Source organism: Mytilinidion resinicola (assembly GCF_010093595.1).
Source record: "Mytilinidion resinicola strain CBS 304.34 unplaced genomic scaffold BDZ99scaffold_31, whole genome shotgun sequence".
NCBI classification, from domain to species: Eukaryota; Fungi; Ascomycota; class Dothideomycetes; order Mytilinidiales; family Mytilinidiaceae; genus Mytilinidion; species Mytilinidion resinicola.
The window spans coordinates 274,627-297,178 of NW_022985467.1; the positions used below are offsets into that span (position 1 = coordinate 274,627).

The 22,552-nt window shown below is 52.0% G+C and overlaps 8 protein-coding genes across 8 annotated transcripts; 5 read left to right on the forward strand and 3 right to left on the reverse strand.

The window, feature by feature from the left end:
- Nucleotides 1-4,177: 4,177 nt before the first annotated feature.
- On the reverse strand, nucleotides 4,178-6,565 carry BDZ99DRAFT_482752 (uncharacterized protein; the record flags this gene model as incomplete). The annotated part of the gene is made up of 5 exons (XM_033722520.1): nucleotides 4,178-4,525; nucleotides 4,761-4,930; nucleotides 5,097-5,175; nucleotides 5,301-5,474; nucleotides 5,693-6,565. 5 exons carry the CDS (start codon nucleotides 6,563-6,565, stop codon nucleotides 4,178-4,180), a joined length of 1,644 nt encoding a protein of 547 aa, XP_033569582.1.
- Nucleotides 6,566-7,710: 1,145 nt separating this feature from the next.
- On the forward strand, nucleotides 7,711-8,920 carry BDZ99DRAFT_550948 (uncharacterized protein; the record flags this gene model as incomplete). The annotated part of the gene is made up of 2 exons (XM_033727001.1): nucleotides 7,711-8,005; nucleotides 8,076-8,920. 2 exons carry the CDS (start codon nucleotides 7,711-7,713, stop codon nucleotides 8,918-8,920), a joined length of 1,140 nt encoding a protein of 379 aa, XP_033569583.1.
- A 3,047-nt stretch (nucleotides 8,921-11,967) lies between these two features.
- On the reverse strand, nucleotides 11,968-14,102 carry BDZ99DRAFT_371732 (uncharacterized protein; the record flags this gene model as incomplete). Its single annotated transcript, XM_033714829.1, has 3 exons — nucleotides 11,968-12,375; nucleotides 12,436-13,087; nucleotides 13,219-14,102. Coding segments are annotated over 3 exons (1,944 nt in total), but the record flags the coding sequence as incomplete, so codon positions are not given.
- Nucleotides 14,103-16,117: 2,015 nt separating this feature from the next.
- On the reverse strand, nucleotides 16,118-17,839 carry BDZ99DRAFT_454620 (uncharacterized protein; the record flags this gene model as incomplete). Its single annotated transcript, XM_033718397.1, has 3 exons — nucleotides 16,118-16,415; nucleotides 16,487-16,891; nucleotides 16,959-17,839. 3 exons carry the CDS (start codon nucleotides 17,837-17,839, stop codon nucleotides 16,118-16,120), a joined length of 1,584 nt encoding a protein of 527 aa, XP_033569585.1.
- Nucleotides 17,840-18,044: 205 nt separating this feature from the next.
- BDZ99DRAFT_468816 (putative quinone oxidoreductase) lies at nucleotides 18,045-19,661 on the forward strand. The gene is made up of 2 exons (XM_033721351.1): nucleotides 18,045-18,624; nucleotides 18,701-19,661. The coding sequence occupies exons 1-2, from the start codon at nucleotides 18,224-18,226 to the stop codon at nucleotides 19,338-19,340; spliced, it is 1,041 nt and encodes a 346-aa protein (XP_033569586.1). The 5' UTR covers nucleotides 18,045-18,223; the 3' UTR covers nucleotides 19,341-19,661.
- A 766-nt stretch (nucleotides 19,662-20,427) lies between these two features.
- BDZ99DRAFT_201172 (uncharacterized protein) lies at nucleotides 20,428-21,424 on the forward strand. Its single transcript, XM_033713251.1, has 2 exons — nucleotides 20,428-20,495; nucleotides 20,561-21,424. Exon 2 carries the CDS (start codon nucleotides 20,714-20,716, stop codon nucleotides 21,263-21,265), a length of 552 nt encoding a protein of 183 aa, XP_033569587.1. The 5' UTR covers nucleotides 20,428-20,495; nucleotides 20,561-20,713; the 3' UTR covers nucleotides 21,266-21,424.
- A 101-nt stretch (nucleotides 21,425-21,525) lies between these two features.
- Nucleotides 21,526-21,762, forward strand: BDZ99DRAFT_401295 (pea pathogenicity protein; the record flags this gene model as incomplete). Its single annotated transcript, XM_033716217.1, has 1 exon — nucleotides 21,526-21,762. A coding segment is annotated over one exon (237 nt), but the record flags the coding sequence as incomplete, so codon positions are not given.
- Nucleotides 21,763-22,017: 255 nt separating this feature from the next.
- Nucleotides 22,018-22,527, forward strand: BDZ99DRAFT_401403 (uncharacterized protein; the record flags this gene model as incomplete). Its single annotated transcript, XM_033716227.1, has 1 exon — nucleotides 22,018-22,527. A coding segment is annotated over one exon (510 nt), but the record flags the coding sequence as incomplete, so codon positions are not given.
- Nucleotides 22,528-22,552: the final 25 nt, after the last annotated feature.

Sequence of the window (22,552 nt, forward strand, 5' to 3'; positions counted from 1 at the left end):
TTTAGGTGAGTGATCGGCTTTTCATGCGCCAATCCCGATCCTCCTCTGCGAACTCGGGGGGACAGGGGCGTATAGGGTTTTTGTTTTGCACATTGATTCATACCCTTTGGAGCAGCCGATTCAGATCATTTCCCTCTGGGTGGTCGGGGCGGGGGAGAAGGGGTGAATTTCCTTAAGCAGGTCACTAAGAACTGATCGACTTTTCAGGCGCCAATCCCGATCCTCCTCTACGAACTCGAGGGGACGGGGGCGTGTGGGGTTGTCATTTTGCACATTGGCTCATACCCTCTGGAGCAGCCGATTCAGATCAGTTCTTGGTGGATCCATTTTGCACTTGGCAAGGCGGAAGGCATTGGTTTTCTGGCCTTAAGCCGGAGACTGAAGCCTTCCTAACACTTTGTTTCCTTTCTTTAGTCTCGCAGTTCCTAATCTTGATTACCATCTTTGACGATGATGTCGTGCAACCCCTGGGAATATCGGTGCATATCTGTTATAGACTTCAGACTCGTCAACGTAGCTCAAAGAAAATGTCTCAGTTCAATTATTGCCGGAGACAACCGTCATTCATCACATCAGTTTATCTCGGAACATCGGAACATGGGTATCTGTCTTCTTCAAATTGGCCTTATAAAGGGCAGCTGTGAGACTATTTAAGATGAATCAAAAGGAGGCCTCGAGCCAACAGCCAGAGGCATTCGCCGAGTAACTAGGGAGAGGTTGCTGGGTCGTGTGCGCGCAAGGCAGCTAGGATGGTGACTTTTCGGAGGCAAAATCTTTCGACTACTTGAACCCCTCCTCCCCCGCACCCTCCAACCCCACGCCTTTCTTTTCTTTGTAATGTGAGGCTACTGCGGCGATACACAAGGAGAATGACGGCATAACGCTCTAAGGATCTACGTAAGCATACACCCACACGCCTTCTACTCCACGTAACCCCAACTCTGTTAGCAGGCCAACCGCTTCCCTCTCGATCCTCTCTCTCTACCCCTCCTCTCTCCCTCCTTTCCTTACCTCGACCAACCCCTGGACCCACCAGCATCATTGCGAAGATGTTGGAAGATCCCCAACGGTACGTTGGCTTGGGGGTCTGTCTCTAGCCTGAGCCGTAGCCAATTCGCCCTGGCCATCGACCCCGGATGCTAGAGCAGTGCATAAACACCCCACAACGTAAAAGTAGGACCAAGGTCCCGGACCGAAACCGGCTGTGATGTTAGTGGAAGTCCCACGGGTCCGGCGCACCGTACCAAAGTACCTCAAGAGCCGCTGAAGGCACAGTAAGTTTTGAAGGAGGAAATGGACTTACATTTCAGCTTTGCTCCCTATAAGGTTACTTCAATAATGTCGAGAGGCGGTGCGAGGCCCCTGCTGCGATATGCCAGGAGGATAGTACTGAGGGTATCCCTTTTTTCTGGTAAGTATTTCTATCTTTATTCGGGATCATTTGCTGACTTTGCTCGTTTGGGAGGATTCTGCCTAGTCAGCTAAGAATCGGGTAAGGGAGCTAGCAGTTGTAGTACTGTAGGATACTCTGTAGATAATGGGTATACGCATTAATTCTATATACAAGAGAAGCCTGTTGGATATGTCACAGATACCGCCTTATTTAGCATTAGTGTACCGCCTGGCTAAAACTAAAGTAAAAAGACAGCTTTAGTATCTAGACCGGGCTCCGATACCACCCTCGCCCTGCGCTCAGCGATCTTTGCGTGACCATGGCATCTTGCCCTCAACCCTCTCATGTGCATCCAATCCGGGGAATTTATCCTCGTCGAGGCCTACGCTGATGCCCCACTGCCCAACCTTCCCATCGTGGCCGCCCATCTCCTCGATAAGGGCGTTGATACGGCGCTGGGTAGAAAGACGAGGGTAAGATCTGTCCAAGGGTAACGTGCACAGCGCTATAAGGCACGGTGCGCACGCCTGGCGATGCTTGAACATGGATAGGGAGGAATTTCACGAGGACGCTGGCGGGCGTCAGCTTGAATATGAGATGAACTTGCAGGTTAATGGCCAATGTGGCCTACCTTCACGCTTTCTGCCGCTTTCCTTTCACTTAGTATCCCTTGTCTACGCTGGGCGCTCTTGGTAGCGTAAGCAGGCACCTTTGTTTCTCTTCGTTGGCCAGCTTTTATCCTCCCGCTCATCTTCTTCAGTCCTTGGAGCTAATGGCCAGGCGCGTCAGCGTCGTCGCCGCCAGCTACGCCACGGATCCCAGCATAAGGGCGATACGACTGCCAAATCGCCGTCTCCTCAGCCCTTGTTCCAGTAGCATATGTGGGGACAGTTGGTTCTGGGACACCGCCGATGCGCTCTCATCAGCGGAAAGCTTCACGGGCACTCGGCGAGAGCGTGGCCCATAGACGTAAAGGCGGCGATCCCCGGGAATAACGATGGGCGCTCGAAATAGCGATTCTGAGGTAGCCAGAGAGGCTTCGCGTCGAAAATAGGATTGCGAGGAGCGGACTATTCCTAGAAGGCCGCCGTTAGTTCATGATATTCAGGTCCTTCTTTCTCTTCGTTCCCCTACTCATCCTGCTTGCTCTGCTCTGGAAACTCGAACGGAGGTATATGACCAGTGTCGTCGACAGCTCGGAAGCTTCAGGATGATAATCTCGTTGCGGCTCGGCGCGCAAGTCCTCAACGCCAGCGGATTCGTCAGTCCTCATCATCGGGGAATGGACGTCAAAGGACGCTATAATCTGAATGTACTAGCAAGGGCTTGGATTTACGCTCCGCCAGACCGTGTTTGTAATTAGGGTATTGAAAGTCGGGTCCCCTGCTTATATGGAGGTAGGCAGCAACATAGCTCATGGTTTCAGCGTGGAGAAAGTCTTGGATGGGTATGCGGACAAGGGCGAACCTGCAAGAGGGGTTGAGAAAAAGGCTATGTAGAGCGTCGAGTCTGTCCTATACCCTGGAGAAGAGGCATACGGCAAGTCAACCAGGCGACGAAGTTTGGCTTCATTCTCGTTGTTTTGATGGGCGTTGGGCGTTGCTAGGAGCAAGATCACAACAACATCGATAGGACTATGCACGCATGAGCGATACGACAAAGGTTTCGACAGATGGTAGACGAATTGATTGCGTTCTTCTTCAAGTTCCCACACAAGGTGAGAGGCTCAATGAAAAATGCGGTGCAAGAACCTGCCCGGGCCCCACCATCGCCACTGGGCTCGTGATGGCCATACCAGTCGACTATGCCACCTCCGAAGAGAAAAGAGGGAAAAAGCTGCGAGGGAAAAGAGCGCACATGAGGGGCGCGAGAAGCTGTAAGGAAAAGAGCGCACCTGAAGGTGCGAGAAGATGCCCGGGCTCCTCCATCGCCACTGAGCTCGTGGTGGCCATACCAATCGACTGTGCCACCTCCGAAGGAGAAAAGAGAGGAGACTCTGCGAGGAGAAGAGCACACCTGAACGTGTGAGAAGAGGATGCAGAAAGGAAGCCAGGAGCGAGGAAGGAAGAGGTTAAATAGGTCGTGCAGAAGTCGAATTTACTAGCGCCTTGCCAGCCTTCACTCTAAGATTCTATCAACAGTGACGTACTCAAGCCCCACAATCCACCTTGGGACGGATTCTCACAGCATGAGAGCACCTCGAACCTGGGATCTCGTGGTACCAGCTGTTCCCTGCCTTGTCAAGCTCATGGATAAGAACAAATCTGCAGCTGTGATCAATGGATTTGAGTTCTGAGCATAACCTTGAACAACCCAGGCAGTAGTAGAGCACATCTGCGTGCGGCGAGACAAAACATGGCGAAGACACTGTTTTCATCCCTAAAACACCGCTGTGAGGAGCATCGATTGTACATCTCCTCCATCGATCCTACGCGAATGATAATCCGATGCCGCTCGGGACATCGTCACAATGAGAGATTGGGACCTAGAAATTGTAAACTCAAATAAGAAATAACAATACTCACAGAGGGCTGGCATGCCCAGAACAGAATTGCTCTGTCGCGAAGTTATTTCAAATAAATTAGATTGAATATGCATAACCCATCGTATTCTGCCGAAATTGGATAAGTAGGGGATACGCCCCGGGCATCCCCAAGCCTTTATCGAAGCTGACTGCAGTCAAGTAGAAAATTTACCACTGAAGTATCCTGTTCTGAACAGCATACCTCAATAGATCTTCTAGGATGAAGTCAGCCTCACTTGCCCACTAGGTAGCAAAGCTCTTCACCTGGTCCGCGATGGACCCGCACTTCTCCGTCCACTCATGAAAGATCCCATCCTGCGCCGCCTTCGCCGCCCACCTCGCCCAATTGACTCGCTGGACCACGGTGCGATCCCCTTCTTGATGATGGTCTTCATGTCGATGGTTCTCAAGATACGTGACGAGTCTTGCGGCAACCCTGGCCATAGACGGAGCCGCCTCTTCCCATACCTCCGCATCCTTCTGCTCGAAATACATAATCCTCCCAAGGCGCAAGAAAATATCCCCTTTGAGGTGCGTGGCTTCCGATGGAGCCTAGCTGAACAACTGTTCTGCGACCTCCTGAGAACAATGTCGGAGGCAAGGCTCGTCTTGATGCATGGTAGAGTGTGTTGTATCTACACAAAGTCTTGACATGTCCAGCATTTGTACACAGATGTCCTCCATGGAATCGTTTGGTGGAGTCTCCTCACGATCTGATGTGCGTGAGATGGCTGTTTCGACTGAGTCATCGGTCTCCGTCTCCGTCTCAGAATTGGAATCTTCCCGTTGTAGGAATTTATCAGCATGTCGACGACTACAGGAGCAAGGAATGAGTTTACTTACGGGCTTGAAATTGCCTGGACCACGATAGGTGCCAACGTCAGTGTTGCTCAGCATAGATGTGTCGTCATCATGGGAAGGAGGGATGGGATGGGCCGGAGCCGTCGTTGCTGGCGTTGGTTGGGTACCGTTCGGGCCGCCAGCATTGTCTTGTTGTCTACTAGAGGTGCTCCCTGTAATTGGAGGCATTATATGTTGCTTGAATATTTACCAATCCCCAAAGGTTGTATTGGGGGGGGGGGTTTTGAAACAGGTTTTGGTGAGTGGTGTCTCTTTTTGATTTGCAGTGGTGGGCTATTTGGAAGAAAGCTAGAAGAGACAATTGGGCGACATTCATACTGGTTTCGCTACATCTTGAAGTAAAACCGGAGGCTTCTTCCAGAAAGGAGTTGACATTACGGGAGGTATCTACAACCCACTAGAACATCTCCATAGAGTGATAGATTTAGAAGCTAGGAGCGAAATGCATTCATCTAGTCGATCATCGAGAAATGCGCCAGTAGGTTTTGATTGAAAGAGAATGATCTTGAAGACATGATCTACCGTCGTTGATTCAATTTTCAACGCGTTTGCCGGAATGTTTCGGGTTTGCTCAAACTCATTTATGTCTGTCGTCGGATTACGATGAGGGATAGAAAGAACGCGGGAAAATTCCAAGTTGAACTCCATTGGAGCAACGGTGAACCTGGTCCACCTTTCTGCCATTGTCTGGGATGGCTAGGCGATATTTCAAGCAGTTTAAATGGACACAGTACGAATTTAGGAGAACTCCTCAAGACACCCAAGCAGCATCCAATGTGTGCACAGAAATCAACGAGCATTCATTCTAGAACAAAAGAGGCTTGAGAAGACGCAAGATGGGATCAACCTGAGTGGCGTCTTCCACATCCACCGCACATGGAACGAACCCATCCACAGCAGCAGACGAAACGAACCCATCCCCAGAACTTTGATTTGGTCTTTAATCCATTCTGGTCTTGAACGGGGGTTGGACAACGGATAAGCGTCAAAGTTAGCTCGGGCACTGGGGATGTGTCTGTGTCCTCTTTCTGGCTGCCTCCACTGCGCCGACTCTTCCTTCCGCCTCTGCTCCCTCTCTTACGGTTCTTAAGTCCCTCTCCGGGGTGAGTACTCGCTCCGGTTGCCCTAGCCTTGTCTAATAACGGTGGAGCTTCCGCGAGGTCACCGGTCTCTCCGCCTCTGCTCCCTCTCTTACGTTTCTTAAGTCCCTCTCCGGGGTGAGAGCTCGCTCCGGTTGCCCTCGCCTTGTCTAATAACGGTGGAGCTTCCGCGGGCCCAATGGTCTCTCTGCCTTCTGTCTCGTTACTATCCATCGCCTGAAGGAGTGCGCCGCCGGTGCTGAAAGAACCGACGGGAAAATTGCTATCGATCGGTTGGAGAGGGGTGGGGAAAGGTCCGCTGGAGATATCGCCATCCATCGACGGATCGGGTTGATTGCTCGCTCCGGTTGCCTCATCCACTGAGAGCGGAGCTTTCATGGGGTCAGCGGTCTCTCCGCCTTCTGTCCTATTGTCGTTCATGGGTCGGAGGGATCCCGCGCCGGTGTGGTCAGGATCGCTGGAGCCATAGCCACCCATAGGCCGGAGGGGTATGTCGCCGGTGTGATTAGGATCGCTGGAGCCATAGCCATCATCATACCGCGTCGCCTCCGGTTCATGGGCCCAGCCTTCAGGCGGCGGCGACTGGGGGCGTTCGTAGAACCTATCCCCAGGACGGGGATCTTCATCGGCATCTCTGCCCTCTACTTCATATATATCCCACCAGGTGCCGTAAGATACAGGCGACATCGTCAAGTTTTTGCTGGTATGGAAGAATTCGTCTAGTAGATTAGCTTTGGTCGGTCTCAGTTGTGTGAAGTGATGTCTCACGCTCTAGTCCAGTCAAGACAGAATAAGAATTCGATAATTGCGGTAGCGATAGGCGCGAAAAGCGTGTTACCGAATACACCGATGTTGTTGTTGTGGGGATCGAGGACGAGCTGCGAGGTAATTGTAATGAGGTGGAAGGGGGCGTAGAGAAGTAGCGTCCAATTTTTGAGCAAGAGCTGCGCAAACCCTGCAGCTTCCAGGGAAAAACATCCTCCTCAGCCTGGTAGAGCTCTCGCCTAGATGACATGATTGGCTTTATATTGGTGCGAATCGAAGGTGCGAGCGCCAGGAGTCCAAGATGTCGTTTTGTGTGCAGCTAGCTCTACACCGCTGTCTGAGATGGCCCAGCGAGTTTACTGGTTTTCCAAAACCCTAAGGTTAGATCATACTGGATAGTTCAAAAACGAAATGGAGCACCACATAAATTGGTAAGACGGCATAGAGAGAAAGCGAAAGACAAAATCAGGGAGAAAGATGTCAGGAGTTCAAGTAGGTGGAAGATATTTAGGGTCACAATCCATTTCAACCCCTCTTGTAAGAGCTTGCTGGCGCTCCCTAACCTTCAATTCTAATTTAGGCTACTAAGCATCACGATCAGTAATCCGATCAGCCTTAATCCATTTGATGGCCGGTCATTTCAGCGTACGTGCAAGAATCCAATCGATCATCGAGGCCTCTTCGGCGAGTCCCAAAGCATTCTTCAAATATACCGGGCTAATCTTGAGTCAAGGACTCAACTTTAGGCTGTCACATGCGCGGAACATGTCTTCTCTAAGAGCTTGACGAATGCCAAGGCTGACTTTTTCACCAACATCGCAACATCGCTCGCCTAACGTCGGACTAGCCGAATTGGAGTGACTAAGCGAGCGGCTCGGTCATCTATCAGTCAACTCTCGTCTCTCTTCAACCACTTAACGTTCATCAGCGCATAGTCACAAGATCTGGTCTATCTTCGTCTGCAGCTTCATCTCCTGAGCTCGCGACCCTAACAAGATCCATCATGGTATCGTCATGCCTCCCTCCACTCCTCCACTCCCTTTGCGTGCTCTATTCACCTCCTACTAATGCCACAGCCAACGGACGCCCCTAAAACCCCCCCACAGACGGTTAGCCGCGGGAGTATTCAGGCCACGCCTCCGCACATGAGAGGCGCCTTGGCCCTTGGGACTACTGTGCCCGTGGCAGAACGTGACGATCTCTCGTATGGTGGCAACCACGCGCGGGCTACTGCCAATAGGAGAACCGCAAATAGATACTTCACCAACCGGCACGTACAGGCAGCGATTGGCCAGCTATTCCCCGGCCAGTACGAGAACGACCGCTTCATGCAGGCAGCCGTCGATGAACTGCCGTTTGAAGGTAAGATCTCTCCTATGTCAATCCCGCAACCACATCTCCATAGCGCCAGTTGTTGACGTATCACCTGCAGGGACTCCACACCAGTCTAGAATGCGCAACCCCGATCCAATCGTCACCGAAGCTCAGCCCACCGCGATCGACTTTGCCCGCTCCGTGGCACCGACCGGTCACCTCCGCCATCACTCCGAGACCCTGCGCGTGCTCGAATCTCGAGATTTGCCCTCTTCGGAGCCCACCCCTGACAGCCGCCCTCCAACTTATCGAACCGTTGACGATCATTTGAGCCTCGCTGCCACAGCTGGACTCCCCCCACGCGAAGCCGCCGTCCTCAATCCCCGCGATCTGCTCCGACAGCTTCCCAGACTCGACCAAGAGCTCGTCTATCCGAAAATCAGCCCGATCCCGCTCACGTACCTGCGCGTCGCGTCGACTGCATGCTCCAAACCGCTTCTCCCTGCGTCCGACATTGCCGTCCTCAATCGCTATGCGAAGGAACTTTGTCCGTGGGGAGGCTCTCACGCCCTGTTGCGCGACATCATACACAAACTGGACGTCACTGTCGGCCGCCTTTTGCTGGCTCCGGCTGAGGACCTGACGCCCTACGCGGCCGTGCGCATCGAGAAAATCCTACCCGACGCCATGAAGATTTGGAAGGCGGAGTTCCAGAGGGAGAAGATCGAGCTCGTGAAGCAGAGGCAGGACCCCTGCAATATTGCCGTGGCAGCTGGATGGGTTGAGTGGATTCAACACGCTGTGAAAGATGGGCTGATTCACATGGACCCAGAGCATGCAGGTCAGACTGGCTACATGAGGGGGGAGGGAGCGTGCCGATGTGAAGGCTCCCTGTTCATGGAGGGGTGGACATGCTGGGATGTAGAGAGCTCTTGGAGCGGTAGTGTCTGGGTGGCTAAGTAGTTGAGGTGTCCGCTAAAGGGTCTACCCCTTGGAAATTCGGGCTGATATTGGGTGCGATTTAGCTGGTGGGGTCTTCTGCCCGCTTTTCTGGACTGATTTTTGGGTGTTTTGGCGTTTGGATAATGGGCTTGGGGGTACCCCAGTGGTTGATAACTATTGTCCATTCCGGGCTCGGATGGACGTGAATCAAACTCTGTCCTCCTTTCGTTAATCTAAACGTGACGTTTTCTTGATAACGTGACTATGTTCTCAATTTCTAGGTAAATACCTACCTTGATTGACGCCGGCTTGACACTGTCTGAAGCGGTCCGGGCTGTCGAAGTTTTTCGACTATGAATGTAACAATCATTACATCACAAATCAGGACATGCCTTCTGCAACCAATTCTTCTTATAGAAATTAGGGAACACGCTAAATGAGGCCACATTCCTACCACGATTTCTGCCAGCTAGATACCGTCTGAGGTAGCCCCAGCTACGAATAGCTGTCAAAGTAGGATGTCAGAAACGCAACACCGCAAATCAGCGCGCAGATCAATCAATCACGTTTTGCCTACGAAACTCAAATAGTATGCCGTATGATGCGTTTTATTAAAGACATGTATCAATTATGCTACCCGCTTAACAACGTCTGAGGTGGCCCCAGCTATAAAGAGCTATCAAAGTAGGATGTCAAAAACGCAACCGCAAATTAGCCCGCGGAACAATCATTCACGTTTTGCCTACAAAGTTCGAGTCGTACGCTGTACGATACGTTTTATCAGCGGTACACATTGATTTTGCCCCCCGCTTAACAATGTCTGAGGTAGCCCCGGCTATGAATAGCTTTTAAAGTAGGATGTCAAAAACGCAACATCGCAAATTAAGCCGTAAATTTGTTGAATATGTTTTACATGCAATTATGCCTTACAATGTGATTAATTACAGAGATATATCGCTAATGCCACCAGCTTGACAGCGTCTGAGGTGGCCCTAGCTACAAGTAGATGCTTAAGCAGATTGGTTGAACACGTTTCACACACAGGATTCGAAGAATTCGCCGCACGGTGTATTTTAGCAGAGACGTGTATTGTTACTGCCACCGGCTTAACAACGTCTAAGTTAGCCCCAGCTATTAACGGCTTTCAAGGTAGGATGTCAAAAGCACAACTCTCCGAATCGAGCCGCAGCTCTGTCGAATACGTTTTGCGCACAATATTCGAAGAATCCACCGTACGGTGTGTTTTAACAGAGTCATGTCTTGTCAATGCCACCGGCTTGACGATGTTTGAGAGAGCTCCAGGCGTCGAAGCTTTTGAAAAGTAAATGTAAGAATTTCAACGCTTCAAATTAGGTCTGAGATCTTGACACCTAACTTCACCCTCTGAATCTGGACCATACATTATGAGTATATATTTTGGGATAGACCGCCGTCGTTATTGCAACCGGCTTGACGATGTCTGAGTGAGCTCCTGGTGCTGAAGCTTTTGAGAAGTGAATGTAATGACTTCGACATCGGAAATTAGGTCGTAAGTCGCTCCATCCAATTTCGCACCCAAATCTAGACCATACATTGTGAGCACATGTTTCGTGATAGACCTCCATTGCTACTGCAACTCGCTCGATGCTCTTTGAGTGACCTCCATGCGCCGAAGCTTTCAAACAGTGAATGTAATGACTCACATCGGAAATCAGGTCCTGAATCACTCAATCAAACTTCACATTCTGAATCCAGACCGTACGCCGCAAGTAGATATTTCGTAATAACTGTCTGGCACCATTGCCACCGGCTTGACGATGTATAAGGTTCCTCCAGGTGTCGAAGCTTTCGAACAGTGAATGTAGAGATTTCTAGGTCAGGAATCAGGCCCTAGGTGCCTCAATCAGATTTCACACACTCAACTCAAGCAGTACGCGGTAAGACGGCGTTTTGAAATACAAGTTCAACACCTTTGCTAACGGCTTGACGGTGCACGAAGTGTCTCCCACTGCTGAGAACTTCAGTAGGGAATCTCATAACCTCGATGCAAGAAGTTAGACTCTGGATTACTTAATAAAATCTCACATACTCAACTCGTGCATTACACTAGGAGGAAGCATGTCGAGAGGCAAGCCTATCGTCATTGCTACCGGCTTGGCAGTGTTAGAGGTGTCTCCAACTCCGAATATTTTCAAAAGGTAATGTCATAATCTCGAGATCGGAATTCAGGCCCTAGACCAATCGATCAAATCTTACATACTCAACTCAAGCAAAAAACGGCAAGGACGTAGTTCTTGACGGCGGGTGGCTCCAACTGCAAAGCGTGTTAAATCGGAATGTCATGATCTCGAGACCGAAATTCAGGCCCGAGATCACTCAATCCGATCTCACAAGTTCAAATTCAGCAGTGCACTGGAAAAGGACGTTTCGGGATACAAGTTCATTGCTATTGCTACCGGCTTGACGGTGTATAAGGTGGCTCCGACTACTAAACATTTTCAAGAGCCGGTGTAATAGTTTCAAAGCCAAAAATCAGACTTCAGATCACTCAATCACTTTCTGGAGCTAAAAAAAAAACAAGAGGATATGCCGCGCAGTGCATTTCAGTATAGACATCTTTCGTAATTGCCTCCGGCATACCGTTGTCTGAAGGAGCCCTAAGTGCTGAGACTGTTCAACAATGGATGTAATGAGTTCAGCGTTGGAGATCGGGTTACCATCTTTTCATTTGATCTGATAAAGCGAACTCGGTGTATGCGGTGGCCTAGATGAGATGTGAGGCTGATTTGGACGTTCCGTCCATGGTTCTTTTTGACTGCGGAAAGTGTGTTGCGGGACTTCTGCCAGTGCTAGAACGCCGTCTAATTAGAAGTCGGAGATAGAAGCTGCTCCGCCACGCCTGTATCTTCGTTCCCGTTCAGGGTCGATGAAACCGGGATATCCGAAGCATCCAGTCCCGCATGCTCTGAGGCCTCAACTATTGGACTTAGATTCTCAGCATTCGGAACCGCTTCCGGAGAGACTTCATGCTCGATCATGTCAGGCGAAGCTGGGCTGTCAGCACTAGGACTCGCAGGGTCTCCATCGATTGGAATTGCGACTGCAGTCTCCGCACTGTCACTACTCTCCTCGTCCTTGTCTTCGTCACTATCCGTACCGTGCTCGGCATTCGTCATAGCCGGAGCTTTGAGCTTCGGATGCCCCGGGTCTGAAAAGTCGAGCACACCCAGCATGTCGCCAACTTTCGTGACCGGGATATCATCTGTTGCCCGCGACCATTGCCCCAAGCCCAGTTCTTCATGCGCCAGTCTCTGGAGCTGGAGCATGTCGTTGGATATCCACTCCAGGCGTGCGTACCCATTAAGTTTTCTCCGTTTCTGTACACATTGGGTGAGCGGTTCCGCCATGTACGACGCGATGACAATGAGACCACCGATAGTGAAGGTCAGAGATAGCCCGAGGATGCTGAAATTGGTGTAATCCGTCCTGCGGACTTTCTTGCGTACTGATCAGCAAGGTCTTTCAAGGCCGTACGGCTTGAAAGGATGAGTTCTTACCTGGCTGCGGTACATTTGAGCTTCAGTTGGATTCCGTGCTCTCTGAAGCCAAGGTTCCACAGACGAGTCTGAAGGGCCCGTTGCCACTTCGACCCATATCCATTGAAGGGAGGTGAGGTGTGTCGCAAACCAATGCTGTACTTCAAGCTGCCATTGATTTGACGGCAACGGGGACTGTAAGCCTCCATTAAGCTTGTAACGAGAAGTGAGGCTAGAGGACCCCAGAGTATCAACAATGTCGTGCACATTTAGCAACTGGTTGGCCACCATACTTGCAATCCATTGTGTAAAGTCAGACAGCGAATCATCTCCAAAGACTTGTCTGATAGTCTCATCGGCCGGTGAATCACCCGATAGAGGGGTGCAACTTTGCCCCTTGGAAAGATTCGGATTGCAGATCTGGGATTGACTCAAACATCCAAGAACACGAGCCGGGTCGTCTGAGAAATATGTTTTATTCTTCGTTTCCATATTGGGACTCAATACTTTGATTCCCGAAGGCGTGTGGGAACTATACCACAGGTCGTCAATGGGAGACGAAAAAATGATGCTGTTCGAAGATAGAAAGAAAAGTAAGGTATCGGCGTCGTTCCTACGGAGCTCTGGGATCGCAAGAACACTCGAGTCGGAAAACTTTTCCCGATCCTGGACACTGCTGTTCGATATCATGAGCATTCCGACCTACTGTTTGGAAGCATTACTTACAAGATAGTGTAGTCATATCCGGCGCCGGTGGTGAAGTTTGACTCTCTCTGCCATGTGTCCCACATACCCATAGGATACTCGTACGTTATATCAGTGGTGTTGTAGATAACATTGCCGCCGTAATGGAATCGAAGAAATTGAGTGCCATTAGACCCTCTACGAACGTCTGTATACCCTTCTTGTATCACAGGCGCGCACTGAAGAACACGACGTATCTGGAACCTGTACGCAGGGGGTGTATTGAGGCCTAAGTCGTGGAGACTGTCGATAAGGCCGGTATCAAGGATGAGGCTGGAGTCCTGAGATCTGCACATATTGTGCTGGAATGGACAAGGCGCATCGTATATAGCTTTGAAAGGTAGGGACGTCTGGACGAAAGGCTGGCAATCCGCTGCTGATGCCGACGAGTGATAACAGTTTTGGGCGTAATTTGCCCTTGCAACTATGAGTTGCGATGCATAGGGCGTTAAAAAAGCCGCCGTATCGTCCATATTACGGTGAAGGTTTGAATCAAGAAAACCAGAGTTGTTAGAACCTGTAATTAATACCTCGTCGCCTACATTTGTAGAAATTCGCGACGAGAAAATACCAGCGACAGCGAAACCCATAAAGCAGGCAGAGCTGAATGAAATGAAGGGGAGGATGCGCCGAGAAGCTGTTTGCATATTGGCGTGTATTTTCCAGGTCCAGATAAGCTGCAAATATGTCATGAATCCGTTGACGCCGGTAGAAGAATTTCGAAGGACCGCTTGGCGTTGGTGGTAAAGAGCATCCTGAGGAGCGTCGAACTTAGATAAAGCAGTGTGAATCGTAAAGCAAAGGAGTCTCCAGAATCTCGTCCCAACGTATGTGACAAAGAGAGCAATGAAGGCCGTGAGTAGGCCACCGTCTGGGCGAGGGAGAGTGACAGTGCCTCCTCGAATGGATCCGTAGGACCAGTTGGTCCAGGTACCAACGTGGATTTCATGGATTGATTGTGCTGGCGTGGAGCTCATAGTGGATTTTTGAGCAAAGACGGTGGAGAGGAATGTAAAATGGGCTTTACAGGAAGGGGCAGGCCATCTCTTAAGATGCTCTAAATTCAGACGCCAGGGCATCGGAGGCTTGCACTGCCCACGAGATATCCGTGCAAGAAACGACCCTCCCCATGTTGCTCGACTAGGAAACAATACACAAACGCTTATGTACCACTATGTATGACATATTGCTGCATCCATTCCATCCCTTACTCAAGCTGTACCTATTGTACGAGTAGAATCCATTTATTGATGTGCTACAAGTTTCCCTTTTGCTCTCTGCGCTCGACGGATGCCGCAAACCAACTCAGAAACACTCCGGTGAAGATTCGTGAGACTAAGGGCCCTTCCGGTGAGGACTCGTGAAACCAAACGCCTTACCATCAGGACAATAAGAGGTCGTGCCACCACCAACCCCGTAATTGGGATATTGAAACTGTGATACGTTTCGGGGCCCGAGTCGCGCACGACCAAAGTAGCCAATCGAAAATGGGCATTTCCGCGCCTCGAATTTGCATATTGCGCAGCCACCATGCATATGCAAGGCGACAGGAAAAGCCCTCTGCTGTTCTAAGTACATGTGCAGCTTTCTATTGTTACCGAGGCCTTGTTCAAGAACATCCTTGAAATGTGATCAATGGAGATGCAGCTCATGCTCATGGCTTTGGTGTGAAGTCTCTGACAAAAACTTGAGCTACAGTTTCGTAGGCTTCACACCTGGTTTCATCGTAAGTTCTTGAATCTCTGGTGGCCCAATGAGTCGAGCAGTTTGGCAGTTGAAACGCATAACAGCTCTGATTTGAAGGTTTTGCCTGTTGGAAGCAGCTTGCCTTGGCAAGCCAGTGTTCTAATATAAGAGAATTAGGCCTACTACAGGCGACGGATCAGATATATAGATAGCCCCATTCCCTCCTTCTAGAGTCAATCAATCAACTCAGTATTCATTTCAACATTGCCATAGCTCTGGTTCACAGCCTCACAGTCAGTACATCATATTTCAACACCCCAATCTGCACGCTGCCCGACCACCTCAGCTCACGTGACCCGTCGGCCCTGCCTGGCTCAGCCTCGGCTCACCCTTACTTACAGTATATACTCACGTCCGGTGAACCAGCGTTAAAATCAAGCCACGAATTACCGTATAAGATAGCGTTTCCGGACGCCCTTAAGGGGGAATAGCAGCCTCCTAGCCAATCAATCTTCAAGCTGGTTCACTATTAGCCTAGAAAAGGTGGGTTGTCGGGGTCAACTCAGTTTCCGCGCTAGGTCACCAGACGTGATGATATGCTGTAGGTACCCGCTGCGGCGCAGTCTCTGACATACCTCACCATAAACTATCAAGTCGTAGCGACGGGCCTCAGATCCGTCCCGGGCCACAAATCAGGGCCCCATACAATTTCGTACGCCTCACAAGCTCAAGCTACTTTCTAGGAAGCATTTTCCACCCTTATCCTTGTAACCATACAGTACATTATTCTACTCAAACAGCCGACCTCCCTCTTACTATCACAAACACGCAAAACAACAGCAACAATCTCACCCAGAGCAGCGCAATCGGGCTAGAGCGAGAAGCGACCCAGAGCGCGAGGAGCTCCAGACCAAACCCCCTAGGGCGAAGCGTATCAAACCTCAACCTGGTCCCGAATCACCCTTCCCCGGTGATTATACCAATGTGTGAACCACCTAAAGCGGAGATGAGGCAACAAGGCCCAGCTAGGGCTTGTGGGTCTGATGGATGGAGGCGCCACAAGAAGTATTTTGTCGACTATGAGAAATACCTCGCACGGGCAGCGCCATGGCACCGAGGGGAGCCACAAGAATCCCATGTGCTACTTCAACCTACGCCGAGCGCGAAGGCGCCTGAACTTCGCATATCCCCGGCTACGTCACGTGGTGTGAGCTCCCTACCCCATCCCATCCACCCCCCAAACCTCCCCAACAAACTCATTCCGCCTCAACTCCTAAAACACCCACATCCTCCGATACCTCTCCTCCGCATCCACCAGCCTCCCCACATCTCGCGCCGCCGCCTCCCCCCCACCCCGCACCTGCAAGCACCTCCGCGCGGCCCTGAGGTTATAAAAGCAGCAATTCGGCATAATCGGCATCGTTTCCTCATCGTGCCACTGCACCACATCCAGCATCATCCGGCACGCCGTGTCGAGCCCCACCCACGCGATATCCCTTTTCCGGTGGTCCGTCTCACTGTTGGGATGCTGAAGCATGTCGAGAACTGCCTCATGCAGAAGGAAAAGCTGCCTATCGAATGTTGCTGTTAGCGCACCCACCATCCATCGAGGAGGCTCGCTGTCGAGGATGACTTTGCTTACCGGACACACAGCGCCACGGGCACGCAGCTGAGCGTGTGCCGCCACTCCAGCTCGCCGACGACCACGGCGAGGAAGCCGCGCACCTGGGCGTCGAGCGCCGCGAGCGCCGCGAGCTTGGTCGCCGTGGTTGTGATGGTGGTGGTGGTGGTAGTGGTGGTAAGGCGCGTGGCGCGCAGGAGGCGGTCGAGCAGGGAGACGGACTGGGCTTGCCGGCCGAACTGGCCCGCGTTCGCGGCGTTGAGACTCGATAACGTGACTTGATTCACCGCGGGCGCGGTTGGGGGCCCCCCCGGCGATGGGTCGAGGCTCGCGGCAGGTTTTAGGTCGGAGGGAAGCTGGCAGTTGGGGCCTGGGTATTCGGTTTGAGGTTGGAGATCGCTGCGGCCCAGCTCGCATAGTATGAGCCTAGGATGTGGCTTTAGTTATGGTTCGCAACTTGCAGCTTGGTGTTTTGTGGGTGTTGCACGCGTACCTCTCGAGCATCGCAATCGCCCATGCGAGATTCTCCCGCTCTAGCATCTCCGGTCGGGAGGTGCTTGCTATCTGTGCGTCTCGAGTCGTTCTTATCGACGTGATTCCGATCCCCAGAACCCGTGCCATACCCGCACAAGTCATCGCAGAGATGTACGCGGTCTCTAGGCGGAGGCACATGTATTCGCGTAGTGCGATGAGGAACGCCGCTTGGACGAGTCGCAGAGACGTGCAGAGAGAGGCCTGCGCTTGAGCGAAGGCCGACTTGGTAGTCGTGTAGAAGAACTCTTGGCTTGCACAGGGCGGTAATGAAGAAGGGTCAAGGGGGGGAAGCACAACCAGTAGCATGGCGAGAAGGAGGACTGTGAAATCTGCGGGGGGAAGATGGCTTTTGTCTCGATACCGTGACGCTTCTCGGCGGAACGAGTCGGGCGATATTACAGGGAATGATTTATGAAGCGATTGAAAGTAGCGGTCGACGATGTTGTCGTACGTGAGCTTGGTAAGCTCGGTCAAGCGTCGGGCTAGCTGGTTGAGTGATTCTTCTACCAGCTGCGGGAAGACGTAGAGGCTAGAGGCGGAGATAGGAGTATGATCTTGTAGGCTCTCGGGGGACGGCAGCTGTCGCGTCACAGCCTTAGCCTGTGTAGAGACATTCGGAGGAGACGGGGATTGAAGGGCCACAAAGTGTCTGCCTGGGTTATACGTCCGCTGGCCTTTACTCTTGGGCGCCGAGATATCGTATCTGCAGCGCAGCTGGCGGCTGGTGCAGAAACCACACGCAGGCAAGGCTTTGTCGCATGCCTTTTTCCGCAACATGCAGGCATGACAGACATTCTGAGCGTGCGTCGTGTTGGCTATGGTGCTGTCCGGCAGATTCATAATCGCGCTGGCGGATTGTGCGGTATGTCCGCGAGGAATAGCAACGTGATATGGTGAGGTTCCAAGGCGGCCGCCCCTAGCCGTTTATCGCCCCTGTGGATGGATAGTGTTTTGTCGGCCGCCGCTAACTTGATCAGGGCCATGATCTTCATGTCCACAACGACGAGCCGACGAGCCGACGATCTTCAAGCGGCCGCATCCACAGTATCAAAAGAATACAGCAACAAATCAACGGCCCATTCAAACAGCCCGCAAGGCTATATATTGGGACGGTGTGCGCCCTCGACTTGCATCAACCATCGCTCCAATCCCGCCCACGCAAGAAACAACCATATAATCCTTCCGTCTACATCAGCATCTAAGTTCCCGACCACCACCACCACCATGACATCCGCAACGGCAGACACGACCGCCCAGCTGCAGTACATGCACCAGGGCGGCCCCTTCAAGATCGTGCACGTGCCCAAGCCCACACTGGCTCCCGGCGAGGTGCTGATCCAGCAGCGCGTCATCGCCTTCAACCTCATCGACGTGAAGCAGCGCGACCTGGGCCTCCTCATCCCGAGCTGGCCGCACGTGCTGGGCATCGAGGGCGGCGGCGTCATCGAAGCTGTGGGCGCCGACGTGCACGACCTGCAGCCCGGCGACGAGGTCGCGGGTGTGCAGGGGGGTGGCGCCCACGAGGTCCCCTGGGGCGGCGCGTTCCAGGAGCGCGTCGCGGTGCCAGCGTCCCTGGTGGCCAAGAAGCCCGCGAACATCAGCCTTGCCGAGGCTACTTCGCTGCCGTAAGTCTATCCACATCGACCGCGCGTGCGGGTAGGGGTTTCGCGCTAGGGCTGACCCGGGCGTGCGTTCTACCAGCGTCGGCTTCGTCACCGCCGTCTGTGGCATCGTCCACAGCCTCCAGATCCCGCTGCCCTTCCTGCACGGCACGTCGACCGCGGGGCAGCCGCCCGCCTCGATTCTGGTCCTGGGCGGCAGCTCCGCCACGGGCGCCGCGGCGATCCAGCTCCTGCGGAAAGCGTACCCAGCGCTGCCGATTCTGGCGACGAGTTCGCTGAAGCACCGCGCGCGACTGCACGACCTCGGCGCGACGCATGTCGTTGATTATAAGGCGCCCTCCGTCGTGGCTAATCTCAAGGCCGCGTCGCCGGGAGCTGCTGGCGTCGACGTGATTCTCGACTGCGTGTCCGCCGGCGCCAGCCAGACCGATATCTGCGATGTGTTCGACGCCGCCGGCTCGAAGAAGTACGCGGCCGTCATCACCAGCATACCGGTGCCAGTGCCGGATGGAGTCGTCAAGCTCGACGTCCGCGGGTGGTCCATTACCGAGATGCAGGGTGGCATGCAGCTCATCCCGTCGCTCACCAAGCTGGTAGAGGACGGCACGTACAGGGTGCCGCTGCCGGTTAGGGTGGTGGGGCATGGATTGGAACAGCTGCCCGATGTCTTAGATGAGGTGAAGACTGTTAGTGGAGAGAAGGTGGTTGTGACGCTGTGATGTGGTTTGTGTAGGGTAAGAATGCGGGATCTACCTAGGTAGTCTGTGAAGAGAAGGTAGTCTGCGAAGAAAAGGTAGCAGAACAATGTTTTAGAAGCATTCCAGGCTTACAAATGGTCTCGTCAGCAGTCTCTAAGTTGTGGCAAGGAAAGTAATTCACAGTCTCACGGTCATTACATCTTGTTTCTTTGATACACATGGGCATGAGGTAGCTCAAGCAGTTAAGCAGGCTGGCACTTGACAGGCTTCACATCCCCGCATCATGACTATCGACTATCGAGAGAATGAAAAGGTGCAGGACGAAGATTGAAGTCGGCCCCAGTTGTGTTCTCCAAACGTGCAATTCCCTCGGCACCCTAAGTTCAATGACTCCGTGGATGCACAGCCAGCCTTCGCGTGTACTCTTGCGAGCCGTTCCGACGTCAGTTCAACCCTCACCCCCGCAAACCCAGCCACAAGACCGAGCATTCCCATGATCGCGCGCGCTAAACCTGAAGCTCTCTCAATTTCCCTCGTCTTCGGGTAGATTGATGCGCCGCAGCTCGCCTTGCTTCAGGAACGCGAGCAGGTGCACAAAAGGCCGAAGATCGCAGTTGTATTTCTTGTCTTTTAGAAGATCATCCACGGGAACACCAGGCTGGCCTGATAGCGGTTTGTACAGCCAGTCACTGAGCGTCAACGATTCTAGTGACGGCAAGAGGCGGCGTGCGATATTTCGCGCTGCCATGTCAGGCAGACATGCAACGTTAGCTATGAAGGCTCTGCTCGAGACAACGAGGCTTCGGAGCTTCTCGAAGTCCGGGAAGCAGTCGATCTGGTGGACGGATGTGCAGAGGCCGTGGGGGTAAGTTGGGCTGACGATCATCAGATGCTCCAGGGTCTCCCGGTGTGGGTAAAGTCCCGAAACAAGCTCTGCGAAGTCTTAGTCGATAAAAACGCAGTCGATGGAACATTCGAAAGATTTTAGATTCTTGAAGCAACCGAGCAAAGATACCAGCTGAGGCACTCTAGCTGAGTTTTTGACTGAGAGATTGGTGACGGCCGCAACTCTTTGTCCGTTTTGGAACGACACGCCGAGGCTTCTAGTTGGCGGAAGGCACATTAGCCGCGCTATTGACCCAATAGGCCCACCAGGAAGCGCCGCCTTGCAAATCGATGCGGAGTGTGTGAATAGGAGGGAGATACATGAGCGATGTAGCTGAACCTAAGGCAGGACGTACTTATTGCACCGGACGCTGCCATAGTGCTTTCCGGCGTCGATTTCCAAGACCTTCACGGTTCCTAGAATTGGCCTGGATGGCAACTGAGCGAGACTTCCTAGCAGCCTTAGCAAGCCGTTATTCGCGTACAAGTGGAGCTTTTGTAGATTTGGAATGAGCAATAGTAGGTCAGCGATAAGGGCATCATTCCAGATCTCGTGGTCCGTCTCCTGGCTGTCGTTTTTGGCGGCATTAAGCCAGTCTATCTTGATGTTGGTAGGAATATCCAGGGTTCTTGTCAAGCTTGGTAGTCTATTAGACACCCAGGTGAATGCCGAGTCGTCCTTGAGTGCGTCGAAAGTGCTCAAGCACAGGGTCTATCCCTTAACCCGTCGAGGCGCAACGCTCGGGCCAACGCCAAGCGAACATCATTCTCAGATATACAAACAAACATTGTCAGGCATAACAATCAACCAGAACCCACCTAAAAAGACAGCAATTGATGCCCAATCATGCCCAGAACATCAAATGACATTGACTATGTCAAATGGAAGGATTCTCGTACAAAACAAGGGAAAACACCCCCCCCAAAGCCGGCGCCGCTGCCCGAGTTCTCTCCGCTCCGCATCAACAGTTGGCATGCTCCAGGGAGAGCCTCTATGCCCTCTGGTCTTAATCGGCATGATCCTATGGCCATTTTCAAGCTATTCTTCACCAATGAAATGATGGAGAAGATGGTGCAGTGGACAAACGAGCATGCAGAACAGCACCGGCCCACCGACGTGCGCCTGCCACGGCCATGGAAGCCAACTACAAGGCACGAGCTCTATGCCTATTTTGGAACACTTATTCATATGGGAGTTACCGTGAAGAAGCGCGTTGAGGACTATTGGGGCCCTAGATCACGTGGTGCTAGCCATATAGTGAAAGACTATATTTCAAAGACCCGGTTTGAGCAGATTGATCGGTACTTTCGGTGCTCTCCTATGCCCCAGGATGGATTCCATTCGATATTTGAGCGTATAGATGAGCTCTCTAAGTATCTACGAGTACGCAGCCGCATGTACTGGACCCCAGGCCCTCACCTTGCCGTCGATGAAACAATACAGAGGTTCATGGGACGGGCTAGCGAAATTGTCAACATTCCATCTAAACCAACGCCGGAGGGGTTTAAAATATGGGTTCTTGCTAATCAAGGCTACGTTCTCGATTGGCTATGGCATGCTAAGGGAGATAAGAATGGCCCCATTGACCTTAACGAATTATTCCTTGCAGAGGGCTTCACCAAAACACAAGCCGTTGTGCTTGATCTTTTAACACAACGTGATTCTATCACAAATCAACCCCTCTATCCACTTCATAAGCACGTAGTTTGGCTGGATAATCTTTTCTCTAATGTAAAGCTATTTGAGAGGCTCCGTGAGCTTGGAATAGGAGCAGCTGGCACCGTGCGCACAACTAAAACAAAGAGAGAAGAGATGGAAGGAATTGAGACAAATATTGTCGCCATTGAGGAACAATCTAGCGCTTCACAACGCCAGACAAAGAGGAAGAAGATTAAGCCTGCAGAGAGCTTCTCTCCATCGCTTGTAGACCTCAAGTTAAGCCACGATAGGCAAATTCCGTGGGGCACGCTATATAGCGAGTTGTCAAAGAGTCATAAGGTGATGGAATTCGCCTGGAAAGATGCAACAATAGTCTTGTTCCTGTCTACTGTGCATGACGGGAAGGATTACATTGCTAAGCTACGGAAACGACCTACAAAAACAGCTACAGGATATCATCAAACGGTGAAGAAGTTCGGTAAAGAGGCGCAGGCGTGGCTTAATATTCCAGTGATGATCGATGAGTATAACCTCTGGATGTGCGGCGTGGACGTAGCAGACCAGATGCGCAGCTATTATAATACAAATCGTGTCCACAGAAAGACATGGAAGCCATTGTGGAGTTTCCTGTTGGATACGGTTGTGGGCAATAGCTACATGCTCTCATCATACAGGCCCGAGCCGGGCT